Source organism: Haliaeetus albicilla, chromosome 1 (assembly GCF_947461875.1).
Source record: "Haliaeetus albicilla chromosome 1, bHalAlb1.1, whole genome shotgun sequence".
Lineage (NCBI taxonomy): Eukaryota > Metazoa > Chordata > Aves > Accipitriformes > Accipitridae > Haliaeetus > Haliaeetus albicilla.
The window spans coordinates 84,800,674-84,823,245 of NC_091483.1; the positions used below are offsets into that span (position 1 = coordinate 84,800,674).

The 22,572-nt window shown below is 59.9% G+C and overlaps 3 protein-coding genes across 5 annotated transcripts in view; 1 reads left to right on the forward strand and 2 right to left on the reverse strand.

The window, feature by feature from the left end:
* Nucleotides 1-797: 797 nt before the first annotated feature.
* TEX261 (testis expressed 261) lies at nucleotides 798-6,913 on the forward strand. Of its 2 annotated transcripts, XM_069797490.1 has the most exons (6): nucleotides 801-963; nucleotides 1,456-1,535; nucleotides 2,051-2,204; nucleotides 4,206-4,273; nucleotides 5,427-5,529; nucleotides 5,979-6,913. In XM_069797490.1, exons 1-6 carry the CDS (start codon nucleotides 894-896, stop codon nucleotides 6,092-6,094), a joined length of 591 nt encoding a protein of 196 aa, XP_069653591.1. In that variant the 5' UTR covers nucleotides 801-893; the 3' UTR covers nucleotides 6,095-6,913. The 2 variants fall into 2 exon arrangements, with proteins under 2 accessions (XP_069653600.1, XP_069653591.1); XM_069797499.1 differs by lacking the exon at nucleotides 4,206-4,273 and having other exon boundaries at nucleotides 798-963.
* A 5,026-nt stretch (nucleotides 6,914-11,939) lies between these two features.
* Nucleotides 11,940-20,105, reverse strand: LOC138687957 (shootin-1-like). 2 transcript variants are annotated; one of them, XM_069797646.1, is made up of 16 exons: nucleotides 19,635-20,105; nucleotides 18,049-18,116; nucleotides 17,726-17,789; nucleotides 17,333-17,427; nucleotides 17,020-17,146; nucleotides 16,203-16,300; nucleotides 15,860-15,941; nucleotides 15,483-15,577; nucleotides 15,031-15,177; nucleotides 14,419-14,572; nucleotides 14,170-14,293; nucleotides 13,909-13,958; nucleotides 13,359-13,468; nucleotides 13,134-13,193; nucleotides 12,747-12,948; nucleotides 11,940-12,483 (listed from the first exon to the last, which is right to left on the reverse strand). In XM_069797646.1, exons 1-16 carry the CDS (start codon nucleotides 19,669-19,671, stop codon nucleotides 12,341-12,343), a joined length of 1,656 nt encoding a protein of 551 aa, XP_069653747.1. In that variant the 5' UTR covers nucleotides 19,672-20,105; the 3' UTR covers nucleotides 11,940-12,340. The 2 variants fall into 2 exon arrangements, with proteins under 2 accessions (XP_069653747.1, XP_069653753.1); XM_069797652.1 differs by lacking the exon at nucleotides 19,635-20,105 and having other exon boundaries at nucleotides 17,333-17,419; nucleotides 18,049-18,188.
* A 112-nt stretch (nucleotides 20,106-20,217) lies between these two features.
* The window catches only part of ATP6V1B1 (ATPase H+ transporting V1 subunit B1), a 48,717-nt gene continuing 46,362 nt past the window's right edge, over nucleotides 20,218-22,572 (reverse strand). Inside the window, exons 12-16 of the mRNA XM_069797641.1 lie at nucleotides 22,364-22,514; nucleotides 21,752-21,834; nucleotides 21,412-21,516; nucleotides 20,693-20,822; nucleotides 20,218-20,593 (exon numbers count right to left, since the gene is read on the reverse strand). Of these exons, the coding sequence (XP_069653742.1) occupies nucleotides 20,427-20,593; nucleotides 20,693-20,822; nucleotides 21,412-21,516; nucleotides 21,752-21,834; nucleotides 22,364-22,514 (636 nt within the window). The 3' untranslated portion in view covers nucleotides 20,218-20,426. The remainder of the gene's footprint in view (nucleotides 20,594-20,692; nucleotides 20,823-21,411; nucleotides 21,517-21,751; nucleotides 21,835-22,363; nucleotides 22,515-22,572) is intronic.

The following is a 22,572-nucleotide window of genomic DNA, read 5'->3' on the forward strand; positions in this document are numbered from 1 at the left end:
GTGCAGGGGAACCCTATACAGATGCAGGAGTTGCCCCTATACACATGGAGGGGGATCACTATATGGTTTCAGGGGGTCTCTACACAGGTTTGGGGGGGTCCTTGTACAGTTTTGGGGGTCCCCACGCAGTTTGGGGTCCCTGTATGGTTTGGAGGAGGGGTCTTTGCGTGGTTTGGGGGTCCCTGAACGGTTTCGGGGTGTCGCCCTACAGTTCGGGGTCCCCATATGGTTTGGGTGGGTCAGTGTGCGGTTTGGGGGTCCCTTTGCAGTTGGGGGTCTCTGTGAGGTTTTGGGTCATCTCTGTACAGTTTGGGAGAGGGGGGTCACTGTGCGGTTTGGGGACCCTGTACGGTTTTGGGGTGTCCCTGTGCAGTTGGGGGAAGTCCCTCTGTGGGTCGGGGTCCCTATACGGTTTTGGGGGTCCCTGTACAGCTGGGGTGTCCCTGTACGGTATGGCGGGGATCCCTGTACGGTTGGGGGTCCCTGCACGGTATGGGGGGATCCCTGTATGCTTCGGGGGTCCCTGTACGGTTTGGGGGTCCCTGTATCAATTTGGGGGGGAGCCTGTATGGTTCGGAGTCTTGTACAGTTTGGGGGCCCCATACAGTTTTGGGGTGTCCCTGGGAGTTTCGAGGTCCCCCCGCGTTTCGGGGTGCCTGTACAGTTTTGGGGGTCCCTGTACGTTTCGGGGTCCGTGTCCCCCGTCCCCCCCGAACCCCGCTGTTCGGGAGCCCTCCGCGCCTGCAGGGGTCGCTGTAGCGCCGAGGGGCGGCGGCCTGGCCGGGCGGGGCGGGTCTCGCTTGTTCCGGCGCCGCGTGGTCAGCGCCGAGCGCCGCCGCCACAGCGGGAGCAGGAACCGGGAGCGGCGGGGCCCGGCCCGGTTCGTCCCCGCCATGTGGTTCATCTACGCCTTGAGTTGGCTGTCCTTGCTCATCCAGGTGGCTTTCGTCACCCTGGCGATCGGTGAGCGCCACCGCCGGGGGGGTGGCGGGGGTCTGGAGCCTGCGGGGGTGCCGCCGCGCGGGGTCTGGGCCCGGCCTTAGGCTCCTCCCGGGGGTTGTCGCGATATGTCGTGCTTTTTGTCGGCAAGGGAGTGGCTCCCGGGAGGGGGCAGCTTGGCATCCTGCTGGGAGCCGGCTCGGGGCCGCGGGTCCAGCACATCCCGGGGGCCTGAGCCCCCCCTGGATGCCCCTGAGGTGCTGTGGATGCCCCAGAGGTTGGGGCGGGGGTGTCCCACGGGTGCCCACGAGTCCCCTGAGTGCTCCTGAGGTCCTGCGGGTGCCCCAGAGTTTGGGGGTCCCCAGGTGCCCCCGAGAGTTGCGGAGGGGGGAGGTGTTACCCCTGCTCTTCAGTCTCCCCTGGGTTGGGTGAGCGTGGACCCCCGTGGCTGAAGGCAGCAGTATTTGTCCCGGTCCCTCCTGGCCCGTGGGGTTGAGCAGGGTGTTTCTCCTGCAGCTGCTGGGCTGTACTACCTGGCGGAGCTGATCGAGGAGTACACGGTTGTCACCAGGAGGATAATCAAATACATGATCTGGGTAAGTCCCCGTGGTTGCAGAAACGAACGGCTCCCTGCTGAAATCACCCGTGGGGCAGCAGCAGCAGGGCTGGCAGAGCAGCTGTGGTGTGGGATGTTCGCTTTGGACAGACAGGACAAGCGCTTGGGAAGCTCCTGCTTCTCGTGGCCCCACGATGACTCTGGCTCCTGAGGAGGGAGGTTGGCAGGGGCTGCTTCAATTGGTGCCTCACTTAACTGGGAAGGTGGTGACCCTGCCTGACCTCTCCTGGGTGACACATCTCCCCCCTCAGCTGGGGAAACTGAGGCCCAGCTGCGGCCTGTCCTACCAGGAGCCGCAGCAGCAAGGTGGGATTCCTATTTGGAGCTTTCCCAAGTGGATGGTGCCGAGTGGGAGGTGCATGGGGAGATGCGGTGCCATCAGAGCACACTAAAAATCACCTTGATGGTGGCAGGATTCCTGCCTGCGCAGCTGCCTGCAGTTCTGCTCTCTGCGCACCCATGTTTGCCCCAGGCAACCCCTGTTCTCTCTTCCAGTTCTCCTCGGCCGTGCTGGTCGGCCTCTACCTCTTCGAACACTTTCCTGGTTTCATGGTGGGCGTGGGGCTCTTCACCAATCTGGTCTACTTCGGTTTGCTGCAGACCTTCCCCTTCATCATCCTGACATCCTCCAATTTCATACTGTCCTGCGGTGAGTGCAGCCGTCACCTTCCCATGGGAGCGGGTGCTGGGGGGGGAGGAAGCCTTGTCACCCTGATCACCGGGTGGGCTCTGGGTGGCAGCAAAGGTTTGGGTTTTGCTGTTGCAGCCCCTGTGGCTTTTAAAAGGACTTTGAGCTTTGTGCAGGACTTTTTAATTGCACTTTATGATGTGGCTGCAATAATTGTGGGCTGGGCCTGGTGGTGTGGGAATTGCCTTTGATTGTGTGCCCCGGTGCAGAGCTGGGGACACCGGGCTTTTCCGGACACCCTCTGCTTCACCCTCTAGCCAGTTCCACTCCAAACTCAGGTGGCAGTGCTGGGGAAACGAGATCCGGGCTGTCCCAAAGCTTGGCATCCTCCCTGCAGACCTCCTGTTCCAGGCATTCGCTGGGTCTTGGTAAAGAGCAGGAGGGATTTGAAGGAAACTAAAAAACCCAGCGTGTATAATTACAGCCTGATGTCAGGCTGGGCTGTGTGAGGCGGTGCGTGTGTGCCATTGTAAGGAGCTGATGCTTAGAGAAAGAAAAGCTTTGGGACAAATGTCCACAATTAATGTGGAAATTCATCAGGGTTACTGGAGAAAGTCGTGTTATAAAATTGCATTGCCGAGCCTGAATCAGGGATTTTTATTTTTCAAGTTTGCACCATTCCTGTAGTATTTGTCGAGCCTGTGTCTGTAGCTGCCATGGACTGCTGGCTGCCTGGTCCTCAGCCCAGGCAAGTCCTGGTGCGAGACGGGCAAGATGGTCTCTTCTCCCTTCTAGGCGGCTGGCACGGGTGTGGGATTGTGTTGTGGGATTGGCCAGGGGCTTAAATTAGCAGCACCGGTATTTTGGCTGAAGTGGGCAGCTTAGGCATTTGTCTACCGCGGTTGGCTGATGAACGGCCAGATTAACATCGTAGGTTGAACTGGGGAGTAGCTCTGCCACCGGGTCTGGGGTGGTGGGCCGGTAGCTCTGCCAATTACACTGGTTTTTGGCTGCTCTGAGTAGGTCAAATGGTTTCCTCCTGCCACGAGTTGCCAAGTGTCCTGTGTGTTGTAGTGTCCTGTGCACAGATCTGACTTTTAATCTCTGCTCTGAGTGATTTGTAGTGACACCTTAAGTAGCGAATGGGCAAAATTTCTTTCAGCATGACTTTCTGGAGTCCTTATGCATATTTCAGGATGCTGTCTGTGTATGACTAAAATACCTTTGCTCCTCAAAGCATTCACGAAGGCAGGATTTTATCCGCTACTTGAAAATGAGTGTAGCTTTCCCATGGCGCATAGATCAGGAGCTGCGTTTTCTGGCAGATCCAGACTCTCATCTGGATCTTTGGTGATGTCTTTAGGCTGGAGAGGACGATAAAGCAGCATGGGACACAGCATTTTGTGTCGGGGCTGTCTCCCACTGGGGCTCTACTGACCTGGTGCTCCTGGGCTGGGGCTGCTGTCTTGGCATCTGAAATAAAAGGCTAAAGAAGCTCCAATTCCTGCCTCTTAAGAGCTAAGTGGTGTTTTTCACTGCTGGGGACAGTGTTAGCCCTACTGTCCTGGCTGCATTTCAGCTTGACTTGGTTTACAGATGGCAGAAGAGCTTCTCTTCGCAGCAGCTGTCGGGGATGCGGGGTTTTTCGCTTCTCATCTCAGCGCTGCGCAGCATTAGCAAGTGTCAGGCTGGGCTTTCCAGGGTGCCCTCGGGGACACGGAGCATAAAGCACTGGAGGGACGAGGGACTCAACCGGGGCTGCACAGAGTAACAAACTGCAGCTGGGACCCGGGGGACTCTGGCTGCTCACACTATTTCTCACTAGATGCGAGAAAATATTTTAGCAACAACAAGATTCCAGGTGTACAGGGGCTGCGGGGAAGGGGCTGCGCGGCAGGGAGGAACTGCTCCTCGCAGGGGCTGTGGCAGCAGAGGCGGATGTCCTCTTTCGGGGGCCTTGGAATATGCCAATGGTATTTCTTCCAGGCTGGAGACTGACTTTGCTGTGTTTTTCTTTGGCAGTGCTGGTTATATTCAATCACTACTTAGCGTTCCAGTACTTCGCTGAAGAGTATTACCTGTTCTCTGAGGTGAGAGACCTTTGGGAAGGAGTCAGTCCGTGTTCTTTCAGGCAGCATGGAGCCGCTAGCGGGAGGCGGGGGAGAGGAAAATGCCATTTTTTCAGTCAGCAGTAAGACACACTGAGAATATTTTTCACGGACCTTCCCTGGGGGTTCCTGTGCTTGTTTCCTCAGAAGTACCAGGGAAGCTGCAGTTTCTTTTCTCGGCTGTGGGCTTGGGGCTTTCTCAGCCAGCTGAAGAGCAGAAAAAATACTGAATCTTAGCACGGATTTTTTTTTTTTTCCTAAAATGCTGAAAACTAGGAAAAGTAGACAAAAACATGAATTTTAATTTTTTTATAAGCTAACGACAAATCACTTCCCTTTTGGAATATTTGCTTCTCATTATTTTTATGTCTCTGACATGCTAATTCTTCTGTATCACCATCCTCACACCTGCCCAAGACGAAGGCCCAGATTCACAAAGGGGCTTGTTCAGGCCCAACAGTAGCTGCCACTTAGCGCAAATTTTAAGAACAAACAAAAAAACCTCCACCAAAATAAAAAACCAACAACCTTTGTATGAAGTTTCAATGCTTCTCCAGCATCAGTGCACACAAGGAGGCTGGTGTGGCACCTCTCCCCAAACCGCAGCGGCTGCTCCCCCAAGCGCCAACTCCTCGTGCTAAACCAGCGTCCCACCCCAGGGCAGGAGGAGCGAGCCCAGGTCTTGACTCTTCCTTTTAGTCCCTGGAGGGTGTGAAGAGGATTTAATTAGTCATAACAGCACAGCCAATTTCCTGCTCATTTTAATTATGCTTTTTAAAATTCCGGTTTTGGGGAGAAGTAAAGGTTTTCAGGGGCCTAGGAGAGGAGCAAGGGCTTTTTCTGCACACCCTGTCCTTCTGTGGAAGTTGCTGGGTGAATTTTAGCCCCTTATCAGCTTCGCAAGGCGATGCTATCTCAGCACCCGAGAGACTTGGGAGAGGTTGATTTGCGGTTCTTCCCCTTCAGTGCCCTTTCTTTTGAAGGGTTCAGGTAGAAACTTGGGGTGTGTCGTAGGGAGGTGTAGCTGCGGCCAACTCAGCACTTGTGGGTGTCAGCCTGAACAGAAGTCAGTGTGTGAATGGCCGCCGAGTGTGTTGCGACTCGGCTCTCACCTCCTCTCTTGCTCTGCCCGCAGGTTCTCGCCTACTTCACGTTCTGCCTGTGGTTAATTCCTTTTGCTTTCTTCGTCTCCTTGTCAGCTGGAGAGAACGTCCTGCCTTCCACAGTGCAGCCTGGAGGTGAGCATTCTTGAGGCCCAGGCAGACGCCCGCTGGTTTTTGACAGGGGCTGTGCTCAACACCCCCCATTCCCTCTGCACAGAGCGGCGAAGGGGGGCAGCTGGTCGGGTAAACCCTTCCAAAAACCGGGGCAGGAAAAGGGGGGCTTCTGCAGGGTGAGGGGTGAGCGAGCAGAGTGGAGGGAGGGCTGTTTACATCCAGCATCTCTCCAGTCCTGGGGCCCTGTTGCTTTCCCTGGACCCTCCCTACAGCTCAAGAAAGGGAGCTCAGGATTTGGGGTCCCTGTCAGTGGCTTATGGGAATGCCCAGATAGGCTAGATGAGAGCAAACCAGAAACTTTCATGCTTTGAAGGCAGCTCATGCGTTGCCCTGAAATCAGATGACCCATCCCAGGGCTCCAATGGCTGTCAGCAGGTTTGTGTTTGATTGTTCTTCCCTGCTCTCCGCAGACGACGTGGTCTCCAACTACTTCACCAAGGGGAAGAGGGGCAAACGCTCCGGTATCCTCCTCATCTTCTCTTTCATCAAGGAGGCCATCCTACCCAGCCGACAGAAGATTTACTGAGCCCCGGATGCAGCCAGCGTTGGCTGCAGTGAAGGAGCAGAGCAGACCCAAACTGTGCAGAGGGCTGTGAGGCAGCACTGTCCCCAGGCCTCGCTCAAACCCTCCTCGAGGTCTCTCAAAGGGATTTTGCTAGGAACCTATAAACCCGGCAATGACCGGAGGTGCCAGCAGCGCTGGACAGACGCACGGGGAGGGCTCGTGCCTTTTTATTACAGCTCTGCTGATCCCCCGGGACTGTGTGCAAGAAGGATGTTTGGCTCCAGCTGAGCGCGAGGAGGGTCCAGCCCCCCGACGCTGCCCACCCTGCCTGGGGACCTGGGAGGCGTTGTCATCTGCTGGGCTTTAAAACCAGGAGTTTGCGCGTGGTGTAGTTTGGCTGTGGGGGAACGGTTCCCTCAGTGTGACAGCAGAACGTGCTTGACATTTAACTGAGGTTTACACAGAGCCGTTAATTAAAAAAAAAAAAAAAAAAAAAAAAAGGAATACAGTAATCAAACTGTCAAAATCCCACGTATTCCTGCTGGGAGCCTGCCAGTGCTGGAGGATGCTGGTGTCCCGCTGTGCAGCACGCGTCAGGAGGGGAGCATGAGGGCGGGCGCCTTGCCCTGCGCTCCGCGGCTGCAGGGAGGTGACCTGGAAGGACTCAGAATTGCTTTTTGTTTGATTTTAATGTTGGAAATACCCACTTTTCTCTGGTTTTGCTGGAAGCCTCCCTGAGCGGCTGGGATGCTGCAGCAGTACAGCGGTAGATGATCGTGCTAAGAAGGAGGTGAACCCTTTGTTCTTGTTTCTTGTAATTATTAAAAAACCCTTTTTCCCGCCCCCCCTTTTTTGCTTCATTGGTCGCCTTCAGCCTGTGCCAGAACTAGATGTCCTCACGCTAGCCAGGAGCCGGGGCTGTGCGTGGCTGTGACACAGGAATGCCTGGCTCTGGCAGCGCGGTTTCATGGTTCAGGAAGGCTTTTTGAGGAGTTTCTGAGGAAATGGCTCATTTTGTGGTCAGTTCTGCTGAAGGCAAACATGAGGCATGCAGTCGTACCGCCTCACCCCTCCCTGCCCTTGAGTTTGTTCAGGGCCCACTAACACTGGTGTGTTTTGATGCTGATTGATAGAAGTGTGGTTTCTGTTTGAGAGCTGCTCGTCTAATAAAGGCTATGGGTGAAGTTTGCCTTACCGGAGAGGCTCATGAGTCCCTCTGGCTCACAAGCGTTCCGCTCCCGTGTTTGAGTTGGTGTCGCCTGAGGAAATCGCCTTCTGTGCATGCGGATTATTTTTTATGTTTTTAGAGAAATAGTGGAGGAGGAGAGAGCTATCGAGGGGACCGGAGGGCTGCAGAAAGCACATCGCAGAGGCCTTGGGAGATGCTAGTCACTGAGAGGGGTTAGCAGGAGGTGTATATTCTCAGTACAGAGCTCTTTATTGTCAGAGAGTTGGAGGAATGAAGGTAAAAGCACTGAAAGCAAAGTGGAGTGATTAACAGCAGGCAGAGCATGCAAGAAGATGCAAGGACATGCGTGGGAGAAGACCATCGGCCTTGCCCATAGTGTTGGGAAGCTCCTGGAAAAGCTGCTCCCCAGCTCGGGTGATGTGCTGTAATTTTGCTTCAAGGCCACAGGGTGGGGGACGCTGGGCCCATGCTCTGTCCCCTGCCTCTGCAGCAGGACAAGCCGGACGCTTTTACTCGCCTCCCTGATGGACTGGTTTAAGCTTGACCAAATTTAGGCTGAAAAATAAGATTTCCAGCCATGGAGGAGGGAGGTGGATGCCGGCAGTGCTGGTGGTGGCACCTGGAGGGGGGTGCAGCAGGCTGCTGGGAAGCTCCTGGATGTGTGTTCACAGCTCCACTCCAAACTGTGGTTAACAGTTTCCATCGCCTTGGGTGCAGCCAGATGGGCCAGGGCAGGCGAGATCTGCTGGCCGGGGGCGGCAGCTGAGGCGAAGTCGTCATTCCCCCTGCCCTGCCCTGGGCTGAGGCTGTGTGACTTAATGGGGCACAGCTGAGGATGGCAGGGCAAGTGCTGTGCCTCTTGCCAGCCTCAGGTCATGTTTTAAATTTAGTTTTATCTCTCTGAATGTGATGCTGGAGGGATTGAAAACTTGAGAGCTGTCGCTGCCATGATGGGGAGAGCAGGGCATGATGGAGGGCTCTTTCAGCGGGGTACAGCAGTAAAAGCAGAGCCCCAGGACTCCTGCCGCTGAACCAGTGGATAGAATGTAAACGGGGAAGATCAGTAGCTTTAATGTCCCTTCTACTGAGTCTTTTTAATCCTCATTTTCCCATTCACTTAGCCAGAAATCGAGGGAAGATTACTTCGTATTTTTCCAGATGACAAGCCCATTTTTCCTGAGTACTGCTTGTGATCGTCGGGTGTTTAAGATGTTAATGACACACATTTCTCTGAGCTGAACCAGATTCAGATAAGTCGCGTAACTGAATGATAGCGAGCAAAACCCTATAAATATTTAAAAGATGAGCATCAGAAAAAGCCCGCCCAAAGGCTACGGCTATGTGGGGAGAAGGTAAGGCTGTGAGGACCACACTCGGCTCCCCGGCCAGGCTCTTGTCTCCTGCCATAAGTAGAGAACTTTGGGGCTGGCTCCTGAAAATGGACCCTCTCGCTTGGGTCAAAACGCCCCGTTCCTTGCCCTGAAACGTGGGGACCCTGGGAAATCTGATGAATAAGATATAAAATCCATAGTTATTCACAGGGCCGAGGCAAGGATGCTCTGGAGTCCACCCACAGAGGGTTTGCAAGATGCTCCAGCTTAAAAAGAAGTGTGAATTACCACTTTGATTAAGTATTTAAGAGTCATGTATATTAATACGCAGCTGCCCTCCGAAGCATCTCTGCCTGCTCGGCAGCTCTCCTGGCTGCGGTGGCTCCGGCGGCTTGGGGACGGTGCAGCCAGCAGGCCATGGCTTTCCTGTCCCGCGGGAGCGCAGCTGGCATTGATTTTCATGGGTGTTTGGAGGGTGTAATCAGGGGAGAGGAATTCACTCGATACGGAGCGGGCAGAGCGCAGGCAGCGCGGCGGTGGGAAAGGGCAGGCTGCCGATGAGTAACCGCGCTCAGGCCGTGGCATTTTCCCCCGACGGCGCCAAGCGAGGGAGGCTGAATTCCGTGGGGATCGAAACGTGAGAGTCAGGTGGTGCTGGGTCCCTTGTGCTGGGAATCATCCGGAAAGCTGGATTTGGAGAAATTCAGCTTTGGCCAGGGCAGGAGGAGTGGGGGGCAGCCTGGCTCCAGCGTCCCTAGGCTTTCCAAACTGGTCAAGTTGGTCCCAGCGCTGTGGTCCCTGCGGCTCTTGCCTTCTTTTCCAGTAAGAGGATCTGTTCAACAAGCTGACATTCATCCTTTAGTCTGTTGAGCTCTTAGGTCTCGCGAGCAGCCTTTCCTTGTCTGCTTTCCACATGGCAGCCTTCAGGTGTCTGGAGAATCGAAAGGCCAGGACGAGAAATGCTTGGTAATTAGAAAGATAAGCTCCTTGCCTTAAATATTTTAGTTCAAGTTGTCTACGCCTTCGAGAAGGAGAGAGAAAATGCATAAAAAAAAGCACAGAGATGGAGTTCTGCAATACAGTGACCAGTCCTGTCTGTCCTTGGGGAACAGGGGGGACCGCAGCCACCTCTGGTCCCCCGGGAAGGGAGCTGTCCCTTCCTCAGATGTGTAGGAAAGAGCTCACCCTTTCTCCGATGCCACGGTGGCAAGCAGAGCAGGTTTCCTGGCACGTCCTTATTCCTTTGGGCCGTTCAGTCCGATCCCAGACAGCTCTTTAATTATTGCAAAAAGGCATCCATGAGATCGTTGGCTGGAAGGGGAAGGTAGATAAATCCAGACTACATTTTTAACGCGGAGAATAATTAACTCCTGGAAGGAGATGCAGCATGGAAGGGGGATGCTTGGGAGCAGCCACAGTCCTGGCTACCCCTGACTGCTCTGAGCCACAACTGAATAAACTATTTAGAAAAGAAGGAAAGGGTCCTGCCAGCATCCTGCCTGTCCCCCAGGGTCAAGCAGCCCTGGCTTAGCCCTCTATAGGGGATTCCAGACGTATGTACCTGCTTCTGTAGGGGCCTGAGCCCACAAAAGTGACTGGCAGCGCAAACCTGCCCTGACACCCCCACATCCCTGCGGCATCGTCCGAAGGAAGGGCTGGCCCCTCTGCCCAGGGAAGGGATGTTTGAGGACTCACCAGCCTCCCCTGGCAAGTGGCTTCTCCCCCCCAAAAACTGCGCTCTGGGGGGATGCTGACAGCCAAGCTGCCGCCGGCAGCTCCATTTTCTCCAAGATTTTAGCACAGAGCCAGCCTGTCCTCCCTGCCACAAGTTCAGGACCTGAACTCTACAATTTATCTGCAATAAAACCAGCCCAGAGAGGAGAAAGGGCATTTCCCTGGCTAATTAAGCATCTGGTGCAAGGGTAGAGGATGCTCTCACTTGCCTTCCCCCTGCCCGGCATCTCCTGCCTGCAACAAGGTGGTGGAGCTGGAGAAACCACAATTAAATTAAAGCTTTTGTTGTTCTTTAGGTTTAAAAGGCAGAGCTGTGGCTTGAAAGCTCTTGGGGATGGAGGGATGGGTACAGCGGCGCTCAGGAGCAGCACTGCTGCCACTGAAACCAGCCCCTAAACCCCCACAGCCTGGCAGTGCTGACCCCCGATCTCCCAGCATGTTCCAGCATTGCCAGGGGTCCCGCTGGGTATTGCCGAAGTTGCGGTGGGCGAGTTCAAAGCTCGGCCATATGAAGCTCTTTGCTCTGCGCGAAGGACTGCCTTAAAACACCCAAAACGCCCCTGCAACAGGCTGCGGCAGGGAGAGGGGACAGGACGGGGGCCACCGGCTGGGCAGGGTGCACCCATGGGTGCCCTGGGACCATGGGCACTTGGGAGTGTGACCCCATGGAGCAGATCCATGCTCTTCACCTCCAATTAACCAAATACAGAGATGCCTTTCCCTGGACCGGGATGAGCCCCACAGCCCCTCCGTGACAGCTCCTCCAGAGCAGCAAATCTCCAGGACCAGCTCAATAGCCTTAGAGCCAGCAGCTCAAGGGGAACCCCATCTCCAGCGGACCCCACTGCTTCAAAACAAGCACAGGCTTGAAAGCATCATCCCTTTGAGTGACAAAGGGTCTGCCGGCTCTTTGAGGACCCCAGCCTCGGAGCTGCATGCTGCCGTTCACCCCTGAGCTGTTGGGTGAAGCCCGGGAGCGCTGGATCACAGGCGCTCCCTGACATTGGGGTACCAGGAGAGATGGATTTGACCGGACCGTGCTCCCCCTGAGGACCCAGGAATGGCCAGCCTGATCCCAAACCAATGTGCTGGAGGTTTGGGGGGAGCCCCATCCAACAGCTGCGGGTGCAGAGTGTGGCCCCGTGAGCCCTCCCCAGGGCTGAACCTCTCCAGCAGAGATGGGGTTCCCCCGGCAGGGGTTGCCTGTGGGATTGGGGGGAGCTGGAGGGGAGGGGGCCTGCAACAGTGCAGCCGGCCTCCAAAGGGCAACCTGAGACCTTCAGGGGTCTGGGGGCTTCTCTTCATCCGAAGCAGGAGGTTTAGGGCTCTCACTCCCCGGGGTCCCACACAAGAGACAAAAGCTGCAGAGGACGGTCACCAGGGGGGGTGTCCCCACTTGCAGCCCTACAGTCCCAGCATCCCCATGCCACCGGTCGGGGCTCAGAGCTCTCCCAGGGGCTCCACTGGCACCAAGAGGGGTCTCGCTGCCTGTGCCATGGTTGGGCATCTCCAGGACTGCAGCATTGGACACAGGACACTGCAGCTTATTCTGCCCCGACATGAGTCAAATTCCCTTTGTTTTGGGGTCTGGCTACCATTTACCTGCTTCAATGTGGAGCCCTCAGACTGCAAAGTTGGGGTGGGGGGACACAAGTATCTTCTCACAGCAGGTAAATGCCATGTTACCTGCGCCCCTGCCCAGCTGCCGAGCACCCTAGGGTGGCAGGAGTGTGGGTGCCCCACTCCAGTCCCACAAGTTCTCCTGCCAGGACCAGTTTGCAGCAGCTCCAGTCCCATTCCCATCCCCAGCCCCATCCTGCTGCCACCCCTTCACCCGGCAAACATGCCTCTCTGGTGACAACAGCTTTAATTAAAGCACAAGAGGATGCAAGCTGCTGAAAAATGAGGGTGAAAGCTTGCAGCAGCCGTCACCACCACCATGCCACCTCCTCGCCCCACCATGACCATGTGGCTCCAGCGGTCCTGGGCGAAGGCGGGGGGGGGCAGCTGCCTCTACCCTGGCTCCTCCCTGCCTCTGGCCAGGTGGGCGAGGGGCCGGGTCCTGGGGAGACCACCCACCAACCGGGCTCTGAATGGGACCCCATCCCCGCTCCCCGGCGAGTGCCCGGATGGAGCTGTGCCGATGTCCTTGTCCCCTGTGGAGAGACAGACAGACGGAGAGGAGAGGAGACGTGGAGCAGGGTGAGAGCAAGTGCAGAGCCCGCGGGGACCCGTGCCACCGACCGGCAGCTTGTCACCAGGAACGGGGACCGCAGAGCATCAGTCGGGCTTGTGGTGGGACAGTGAAGGGACACGTGTGGGTGTCACCTCTGTGCCGGTCCCTGGGGACCTTCTCGCTCGGGGGGGGTCATCCAGCCCAAGCTGCTGCATCCCCTCCCCACCAAGCCCTGTTCCATACCAGGATCCAGCCTCCCCGCAGCCTCAGCATCCTCACGGTCCCGCTGCGGGGGGCTGGGGGTGGGCGACGGGGCAGGCAGCGAGGGTGTGGAGGCATCCACCGCCCGGCGTCGCCGCTGCAGGATGGACTCCAGCTGCCTGTCCTTGCCCTTCAGGCTGCTTTGCCGCCTGCTGGGCCTCCTGCTCGCCCTCCTCATGGCACCCTAGGAAACCCCACACACCGCCGAGATGCTGAGGGGGCCACATCCAGGCGCTGGGACCCCCGGGGGCCGGCCAGGACAGCCCCGACGCAGCCCCACGCAGGACGGCTGCGGCTGGGGACGATGGCATCCGTGTCCCTGCGCGATGGCCTGGCGTCACCCCCCCTCCTTGGGACAGGGCTGCTCACCAGGATGCCCTGCAGCTCCAGCACCATGCTCCTCCGCTTGCCGGCCGCCTCCGCCGGACCCTGCGGGAGGGGAGAGAGGAGATGTGGCCGCATCTTGCCAGCCCCGCGGCTCCCCCGGGGCTGCCGGCTCTCCCCAAACCCACCCTGAGTCCCAGGGCTCCCCAGGGACATTCCCCCATAGGATGGGGGGTGTCCGGCAGCAGCTGAGCCTGGGTCCCTGCCTACCTGCCCCAGGGGGTCCCGCTCCTTGGCGGGCCTCAGGACCACCCCGTGCTTTATCCGCTCCATCATCTCCTGCACGGCTCGAGCTTTAGCATCATCAGCTTCTGGCTTGCCTGCACAGGGAGCACCGCGCTGAGACCCCACGCACTCGTGACAGGGCTCACTCCCTGCTGGGATGGGAAGCTGCCACCTCCCTGGGACCCCCCCCCATGCCCGGGATCCCTCCCAAGAGGCGAAACCCGGCCATGATCCAAGGCTGGGTACCACCCTGGCAGAAACTCATCTCCCACCCGTGCCGGGCAGGACAGGGGTGCTGGGGGGCCTGAGCACCCTCCTTTGGGGAGCGGGGGGCTGGCAGGTGCCCGTCACCCCACCACGGGACCTGGGACCGACACTTTCGGATGAATGGGAGAGGCCTGAACCAGTGCAGCATTGGCAAACCTCTGTCTCGGAGAAACCCCATCCTCCCCGTGCCCAGGGACTCTCCCGTCCTTGTGGCACTGCCAGGGACCCCCCACCCCATGGCACCAGAAGCCCCCCAGGGTGCACTTACTGCGCTGCAGGTTTGCCAGCCCCTTCCTCTGCCTGATTGCCAAGAGCGGGCTGGAAGAGAGAAGGGAGGTGAAAGCCCTGCCCAACTGCACCCCTCGCCCCCAAAGAGCCAGACATGATGCCCAGCGTGCCCACTGTCCCTCCAGCGAGAAGCTGCCTGGACCCCCACCCCGGCTCGGAGCCAGGACAATGCCCGGGCACGGCTTGGGGACAGCCTGGCACGGCGGGCGAGAGCGATGGGGTTTGGGGGGGGGTCACTTACTCCACGGGGACAGTGGGCGCAGGCGGTGGCAGCGGCGGTGGCGGCGGCGGCACGGGTGCAGCCGGCTCGGGGGTCCGGCTCTGTGGCGGTGGGTCCTGGCCCAGCTTCTCCTGCAGTGACTCCACTGCAAAGGGATGCAGCTGGGGCTGTGCAGGGGGGGGCTGGTGCCCCTCGGAGCCTGAGCCCTGAGCATCCCTCCGGCGCCGCTGCCGGCTCCTGCCCGTGTCGGGCAGGGGTGAAACCACCCACCTTCCTCCTCCAGCCCTGCCAGCCGCTTCTCAGCCTCCTGCAGCCGCCTTCTCAGCTGCAGCTTCTCATCTTCTGCCACGGCCAGAGCAGCTCGGGCCAGATCCAGCTCCTCCGGCTCCGGCTGCCTCCCCAACTGCTCCTCCAGCTCCTTCACCTGCGGGAATGGGAGGATGGGGGGGAGCCGGGTGCAGCCCAGGAGCTGGGGACCCCCGGTGCCATCCCTGCCAGGGACGGGGATGCTCCACAGCCCTGCAACTTGGCCACTTGCAAGGAACTTCAAGCTATTGTTAGGGCAATTCTCAGCTGGGTGACGGCAGCCCAGTGGGCTGGAGGGGTGCTAGCCCAGCGTGGGGGGGCTCCCACCGCCTCGTAGCCCAGTTGTGGGACCCTGTCCCTGGCGCCCGAAATGTCATATTGGAAATTCATGGAAAAACAACCTCTCCGGGCTTGGCACACAGTGTGGGATGGGCATGGAGAAGGCGATGGAGGGGTCTGATCTTGATCGCAGCTGGTTCCTGCGCCCAGGGGAAGCCACCACCAGCCCCGGAGCCATGCTGTGCCCCAGCCCTGCTCCCCCCAGCGTGTCACCCACCCTTAGGGACGGCTCCTCACCCGCTGCTGCTGCTCCTGCCTGGCCTCGTCCAGCGCCCGGGTCAGGCGTCCCACCTCCTGCAGGGCTGCCAGCAGCTGGGCGCTGGGCTCCGAGCTCTGCAGCAGGATCATGCTCTGCCTGTTTGCCTCCTTCTTTTGCACCAGCATCTGCCCGTGGGGACAGGGGTCAGGGAGGGACTGAGCCCCCAGGCTTGCCCCGGTGAGAGAAAAACCCTTTCCAGGGAGGCTGAGAGCAAAACCTATCCAACCTCATCCCGGGGAACCGCGATGGGTGCCCAGGAGCATCCCCATCCTCTCGGGATCCAGGGCTAAGGCAGAAGTGGGCTGAGTATTGGGGTGTCTGCATCGAGGGACACCGACAGCAAGCAGCCCCCCCCTGCTCTCCCACCTCCCGTGGGTGCCTGTCCCCCCCCCAGCACCCATGGGCAGGGTGACCTGGGGCCTGGCCACACCTCATGGGCGAAGACTTCGGCTTGCAGGCGCAGGTCCTGCTCCAGCTCCAGCTGCTGCACCGCCTCGCAGTAATCCTGGGTGACGATCTGGGACACTGTCGGGGAGAGCGGGGGCTCGGGGGGGGCCGGCGCTGGCACGGGGAGTGTGTGCCACCGCAGGGGCCTCGGCACAGCCACCTCCCATGGACGGGGATGCCCATGTCCCGGCAATCTGGCTGCAGCTCCCAGTGCTCCACCATTGCCTTTGGCTTCACTGATTCACCAGGCTGGGTGGCGCTGGTGGCACTGGGAAGCTGCCAGCTGCTCCTTCACCAGCTCGCCGGGGCGCAGCGAGATGAGGAGGGGATGTGGCCATGGGGACCCAGCACCCAACTCACCTTTCTTGAAGGATTTCAGTGCCCGCTGGCTGGTGCCCAGGGCTGCCCGCAGGCGCTGCCGCTCCCCCTGCCCCATCTCCAGCTGCAGCCGGACAAGCCCTGCTCAGCCCCAGGCTCAGCTGGGGGGTCCCGCTGTGCCCAGCCTACCCCCCCCGGGACATCAGGGAGACGGCGAGGGGCTGCAGAGGATGAGCAGGGTGCAGCAGTCTTTCCTCCCCAAAATCTGTCCTGAGCTCGGCAAGGAGCTACAAGGATGAGCAGGGGCCAGGGAAGGAGGGGAAGAAGGTGGGTGATGAAGAAGGACTCTGCCTAGGGGGGTCCCAGTGGGGGTCCCGGGAGGTACCTGGTTCTGCAGGTCCTGGTTCTGCCTCTGCAGCTCCTGGACCTGGATGGTGAGGTCCCTCTGCTGCGCCAGCAACCAGGAGATCTTCTCCTGCGGATCTGGGAGCAAAGGTGGGAGTGAGGGGTGGGAAAGGGTCCCTGAGGACCAGGCTGGTGGGGCTACAGCCACCCTCCCCCCGCCCCCGCCAGCTCACCCTCATCCTGGCCATGTCACCGATGACCTTGTTGGAAGCTTGTCCTGGGATGTGACCCAGAGGGACATCAGGGTGGCAGTGGGGTGGAATAGCATCCCACGGGACACCAGGGGCCGGACTCAGCACCCTTCTCCCTGCCCAAAGCTGCCCCCGAGCATCCCCCAAGGGTCAGCCCACGGGCAAAGTCACAGCATCACCTGAACGTGGGGGGTTTGGCTGGAGTGGGGCATCCCCTGAGGGGCGCATCCCCCCCGAGCAGTGCATCTCTCCCAAGGGGTGCATCCCCCCAAGGGGTGCATCCCCCGGACCCCAGCCCTGGTACTGTCAGGCAGATGGAGCACCAGGCTGCAAATGCGGCCGAAATTGCTGCCACGGGAAAACAGGATGGGAAAGGAGGAAGCGTGAGCAGCAGCGCTTTCATTTCATCTTTTTTCTGTTTGATTTCCGTATCGCTTTCTCGTTGTTTACCCAGAACAAGGCCCAGGCACAACCTAAAACTGCAGGGCTGGGCTGAGCCGGGCTTGGGGGACACCGGGACAGGGCAGCCGGACAGGGACAGGGGCTTTGGCTCTGGCTTCACTCTTTCTGGCTGGGGATGGACCGGGACCCCCCAGTCCGACTCACCCTCAAGCTGCTGCCCGTAGTGCTGGGCAGGGTCGGGGTCCTCCTTGGGGGGCACCTCCTTGGACAGGGCTGGGGAGGCCGTTGGGGTCAGGCTGAGCTGCTTCAGTTGCTTGTTCTCCTGCTTCACCTGAGGTGGGATGGAGATACCCCCCCCCCCCCCCCCCCAGCACTGGGGTTTCTACTGCACCCATCGAGCTGGGTGTGCTGGGGGGGGGGATGCACCGGCACCCTTGCACCCACAGCGAGGGGCTGCAGGCACCAGGGTGCTGGGGGGGGGGGGAAACGGTGGTGGGGGCACGCTGCCCGCCCCTACCTGGGCTGCGTAGGATTCGGCTCGCTGCCGGCACATCCTCTCGATCTCAAACTCGGTCTCCAGCGCCGCGAGCTCGGCCAGCAGTGCCTGCGATGCTGGCAGCGGTGGGGGCCAGATTCAGGTGCCCGCCCAGCCCTGGGTGCCGGGTGGGGGTCCCAGCTGGCACCCTGCCCTCCTCCCTGCCCGCAGCCACCCCTGCCGAGTGGCTGGCAAAGCCGTGCCAGGTCACCCAGAACTGGGAATGGCACCTAGCTCTGCACCATGATGGGGATTTTCCCACTTGACCATCCCACTGACACCATCACCGCCAGCTCCAGTGAGGGGCTGAAGCCACCCCCGAGGCCCTGTACAGCACCAAGCCAGGATGTGACACCAGGGTGGGACGGGGCTCACCTTGCTCGAGCTCAGCCAGGCGCTCCTCCGCTTCGCCCACCTCCTGGCCAAGGGGCTGATGCTGCTGGGGGAGAGATGTGCATGTGGCGTTGTGTTGGCACGGCATTGCGTTGGCACGGCACTGCTGGGTCTCGGTGAGCCCCGAGCCACCCACATGCTGCCAGCCGTGCTGGGGACGTTGTGACTGTGACCCCCCCGGTGATCAGCGCCATGGCACACAGCCGCGGCTGGAGGGGAGGGCACAGGGGAACCAGCACTTCACCACCTCAGGTTACGTGGGCAGGAGGAAGAAATAAAACAGAAAAAGAGCCTGTGAGTAATACCTGCACCACAGCTGCCTCTTCCTCCTCCTCCTCCTCCTCCTCCTCACTGCTTTCCGACTCCAGGATGGCTGCAGGGGAACAAAAAGCATGACAGAAGGTCACCAGCACAGGTGGAAACCCAGGAGGTGTTTCAACCCCTTTGCTTTTCTCAGCCTCATGTTGCTCTGGGAGGAGAGGGGCTGAGCACCCCCCACCCCACAGGCTGGGGGGCCAGGCAATGCCTCTGCAGCTGCTGGAATCACATATCCTAAGGAAAACGGGAAAGTCCGTACAGCAGGACAGCCCGGAGCAGGAGGAACAGCCTGCAAAAATCTGACCTGATAGCAACCAGCTCTATAACAGCCTCAGCGAGGGTGTAGAGGGCATTGGGGTAAAGGGGCTGCTCAGAGAAGGCGGGAGGACAGCCGGGAAAAATCCCAGTGAGTGATTCTGGGTGAGGGAAAAACCATCCCAGAGCATCTTGCTGCCCCAGCAAGCCCTTGGCCGCAGCTCGCCCGAGAGGTGCCACCGCAGAGCTGTGCCCTTGCTGGGCTCAGCTGGTGCCCGCAGAGGTGGGGGACACTGGGGTGACACCAGGGACTGGACAGTCCCCAGCACCACCGAACTTCCCCCGTCAATGCAGCCCCTTTCACTGGGGTGACTGGTCTGGGGGATGTGAGAGCCCACTGAGTGCACATGGGCATGTACTGGGGAGCACGTCCCTGGGGGACAGTCACTGGGGGGACTGGTGGTCCCCAGCGCTCAGGACTGGGGAGCTCTTTGGGGGCTACACCCCAGCTGGATGGGGGGTCCCTTGTCCCCAGGGGTCCTCCTGTCCTTCCAGGGTGGGGGGCTTGTGGGGGTGGCTGCTTGCCCAGGGGGGCAGCTCACAGCAGGGCTGTGGTGCGTCACGGCTGGGATCCTGCACCTGCCTCCGACCCTTCCCATCACAGACCTAATCCGGTGGGGAATGCAGCTCTGGAATCTAAATCCCCCTCCATTTGTAATCTAGCCTCCGCTGCTGGGACTTCAACACCGCCTGCAAGGGCTGGAGGGGTCCCCATGGGACCCACACGACAGGCGTGCTGCTGAGCAAACGCCCCAGGACCCTTCGCCGGGACCCCCGTACCAAGACCCCCGTGCCAGCTGTGGGGCTCGGGCTGTGCAAATGGTGCTGCTCCCTCATGGCCTCAGCTCTTGCAAGGTGACGATGTACGATTGTGCAAATGCTAGAAAAAGCCCTAAACTGCAGCTGGCAGCTGGGACGGGCACCTCCCGCAGCCCAGAGCGGCAGAGGGATGGACAGACGGACAGGTGGGCAGATGTACGTCATGCCTGGGAGCTGGCAGTCCATCTAAATACATCCCACCGGTCATTGGCCCCTCTGCGACACACGGCTCAGCAGAGAAAATCCCTCTCCAGGCCCGGTTTTGGGCTGGTTTCACCCCCTGCAAACCATCTTGTCCAGCCAGTGGCGCCCAGAGGCCACGGTGACGGTCGCAGGGGACACAGCAATCGACCCTGCCACGAGGCGTGCAGGGATGCCCGGCCACGCGTGAGCCCACCGAGTCCATCGCGTTCCTCGAACGTGCACGGGGAGACCTTACCTGCGAGCTGTCCGGCGCCTTCCCCAGCCCAGGCCATGGTGGTGGGGCTGGTGGTACCCAGCACCCCGAGCTCGGCAGGATGCCTGCCTCCCGCCCCGGCGCTCGTCTCGCCCTCCCCACCTGCGGCAGGGAAGTGAAACCGTGCCGTCTCCACCACCACCGGCTATGACAGGGGCCGAGCACCCCGATCCCAACAGGGCTGGTCCTGCCACGGCAGCAACCAGGGGCTCGAGGGGGAACCGAAACCCGCCCTGCCCCAGCTGCGAGTCGCTTTGACTCAGGGAGATGCTCAGGTCCTTCCCTTGTGCATCTCCGTAGCAAACACTCCCCCTCTCACGGCCTTTACACCACCCAGGTCATCTTAAAATAAAAAAAAAATGCCATGGTTTGAGGAGATGCCAGCTCTGTTGGAGTTTTGGGCAGCTTCCCGCACCGCTGCTCTGGCAGGCAAGGAGCTCTGCCTGCATTGGGCAGCCTGCCTGGGCTGGGAGCGCTGCTGCCGCAGGGTGCAGGCAGGAGGATGGGAACAGATCAGGGGTGGGAGGGAAACAGCCACGGTGGGAAGCGCAAGAGCAAGAAGGGGTTTTGGTGACCACGCTGGTTTTATTGAGCAAGGAGAAGAGGTTTCTCGCTGCTTTGGGATGTCGGTGCCGAGGACCTGCAGCCCTCTGCGCCCTCCCAGCACCTAACCCCAGCCAGCCTCACTGGAGGCACCTTTGGGTGGTCCATAGAGGTTTGGGGGAGGCAAGGCTGCTCCCCAAAGCTGACCGTCTCAGCCCAGAGCTGGGGGGGTTAGAGGGCCGTGCTGGCCGGCCCCTGGCCTGGCACCTTGGCCTCGCGTGGGTAGTACTCGGCCAGGATGCTCTCAGGGATGCGCTTGAGCAGCTGCTTGGGGAAGATGCGCAGTAGCTGCCAGCCGATGTCCAGGGACTCAAAGATGCTCCGGTTCTCATAGGGACCTAGGAAAAGATACAGGCAAGGGAGGTGCAGGAGCAGGGAAATGCTGGGGGTCCGGTCCCATCCCCAAACCCCCTCTGGGGTCCAGTCACCCGCCTCACCCTGGGTGATGAACTGCTTCTCAAACTTCTGCAGGAACTCCAGGTAGAGCAGGTCATCGGGCGAGAGTGCCTCTTCCCCCACCACCGCCTTCATCGCCTGCACATCCTTCCCAATGGCGTAGCAGGCATACTGCAGCACAGACAGGTGGCCGTCAGGACAGACAGACGCTCCATGCAACCTGCCAGGCAGGCAGAGGAGGGGGAGCAGCGCAGGTTCCCCCCTGCCCAGCTTTGGGAACAGCTCAGGGAAATGCCAGCCTTTGCTCTGCTGTTTGCTGCCCGGTTGTGTCACGCTGCACAGCAGGGACAGCCCGAGCAGGGTCTGCATGCTTGGGCTTGGCCAGTTTGCAGGCAAAGCCCTCTGGTGTCCGCAGCATCCACAGTTATATATAATTATATTATATACAATAATACATGCTGCATGGAAAAAATCTGGCTTGCTGTCAGCCTGGGATTCTTGCAGCAGGACAAGCTACGGCTCTGCCCCCGCTTTGAGGCTTTGCATCCCCTGGACTCTCCACTTCCCAGGGTAAAGCATCCCACTCCCTTACCCCAACTCCCCCTCACGTCAAGGAGGTGCCAAAAAATAAGTGCTCGAGTCCATCATGGCCAAAAGTGCCACGATCTCAGCCCCAAGCAGGGGGAGGAGGGCTTTGAAGGGATAAATGATACCGCTCCCACCCCCCTCCATCATCATCCCTCTCCTGCCCAGCCCTTACCAGCTGGTTGGAGACATCCCCGTGGTCCTTCCTGGTCATGCCCTCCCCGATGGCCGACTTCATCAGGCGGGAGAGGGAGGGCAGCACGTTGATGGGGGGGTAGATCTGCAGGGCGAGAGGGACCACCCCCACATTCGCCCGCTTGCCAGCCCTGCCGGACACCCCCGTGCAGGCAAGGGGACCGCTGCCCTCAATTTAAGCACCCCCCCCACCCTCGGCACCCCCCATCCTGGTGCTCTCGGGTGGTTTCCAGCCCCAAGTGATGCCGCCGGGCACAGCGGTGCCGGATCCATCCCCACTCCGCCGTGGCATGGAGCAGGGAAGGGGCACGGGAACCAACCTGCCTGTTGTGGAGCTGCCGGTCAACATAGATCTGCCCCTCGGTGATGAAACCCGTCAGGTCGGGGATGGGGTGGGTGATGTCTGGGGGAAAAGCAGGGTGGTGTGAACTCCCACAGCGGGTCTGGCTGCTCGGCCGGGCACGGGACATGACCGCGCCCCATGCCGCGGGGTGACCGGAGCAGCACGGCCCCAGGGGAGCTGCACTGGCCTGCGGTCGTGAGCAAGAGCCGGTTCCCCCCACCACCAGACAGAGAACTGCCTGTTTTAGACTTGCCTGTGTATGCACACACCCGTGGGCACCCCCACACCCGTGCCTGCACATCCCCCCCATGCCCCCCAAGTCTAAGTCCCCCCCGCAACCACATCATTTGGCTGAAACCCAGCACTCTGCTCCAGCTGGGGGGGCGGCCAGAGGGACAACTTGGTGGGAAAAAAAATCCCCTAAAGCATCCCTGCAAGGTTTGCTACCCCAACGGATCCCAGGAACTCCCCCAAAACTTGTTAAAACAAAACAATTCAGCATTTCCCAGCCCTACGGTTTCCCAGTGTGGGCACAGCGGTAGCACCACATGCCCCACAGGGACCCCCCGTGTCCCCCAGGGCTGCTGACCATCATTGGGCATGGTCAGGATGGGGATCTGGGTGATGGAGCCGTTCCTGCCCTCCACGCGCCCGGCCCGCTCGTAGATGGTGGCCAGGTCGGTGTACATGTAGCCGGGGAAGCCGCGGCGGCCGGGCACCTCCTCCCTGGCTGCCGATACCTGCGGGATGGGGGGGCTGGCATTAGTGCGGGAGGGGGCTCAAGCATCCCAAGCACTC

Excerpts from the sequence above, each read along its gene's own strand:
- TEX261 (XM_069797490.1), top strand. The coding sequence starts at position 894 with ATGTGGTTCATCTACGCCTTGAGTTGGCTGTCCTTGCTCATCCAGGTG. Across the intron at positions 1,536-2,050 it reads TAATCAAATACATGATCTGG|TTCTCCTCGGCCGTGCTGGT; the intron begins GTAAGTCCCCGT and ends TCTCTCTTCCAG. Across the intron at positions 4,274-5,426 it reads AGTATTACCTGTTCTCTGAG|GTTCTCGCCTACTTCACGTT; the intron begins GTGAGAGACCTT and ends CTCTGCCCGCAG.
- LOC138687957 (XM_069797646.1), bottom strand. The coding sequence starts at position 19,671 with ATGGCCTGGGCTGGGGAAGGCGCCGGACAGCTCGCAG. Across the intron at positions 14,294-14,418 it reads GGCAGGGCTGGAGGAGGAAG|TGGAGTCACTGCAGGAGAAG; the intron begins GTGGGTGGTTTC and ends ATCCCTTTGCAG. Across the intron at positions 12,949-13,133 it reads TGGAGCTGCAGGGCATCCTG|GGTGCCATGAGGAGGGCGAG; the intron begins GTGAGCAGCCCT and ends GGGGTTTCCTAG.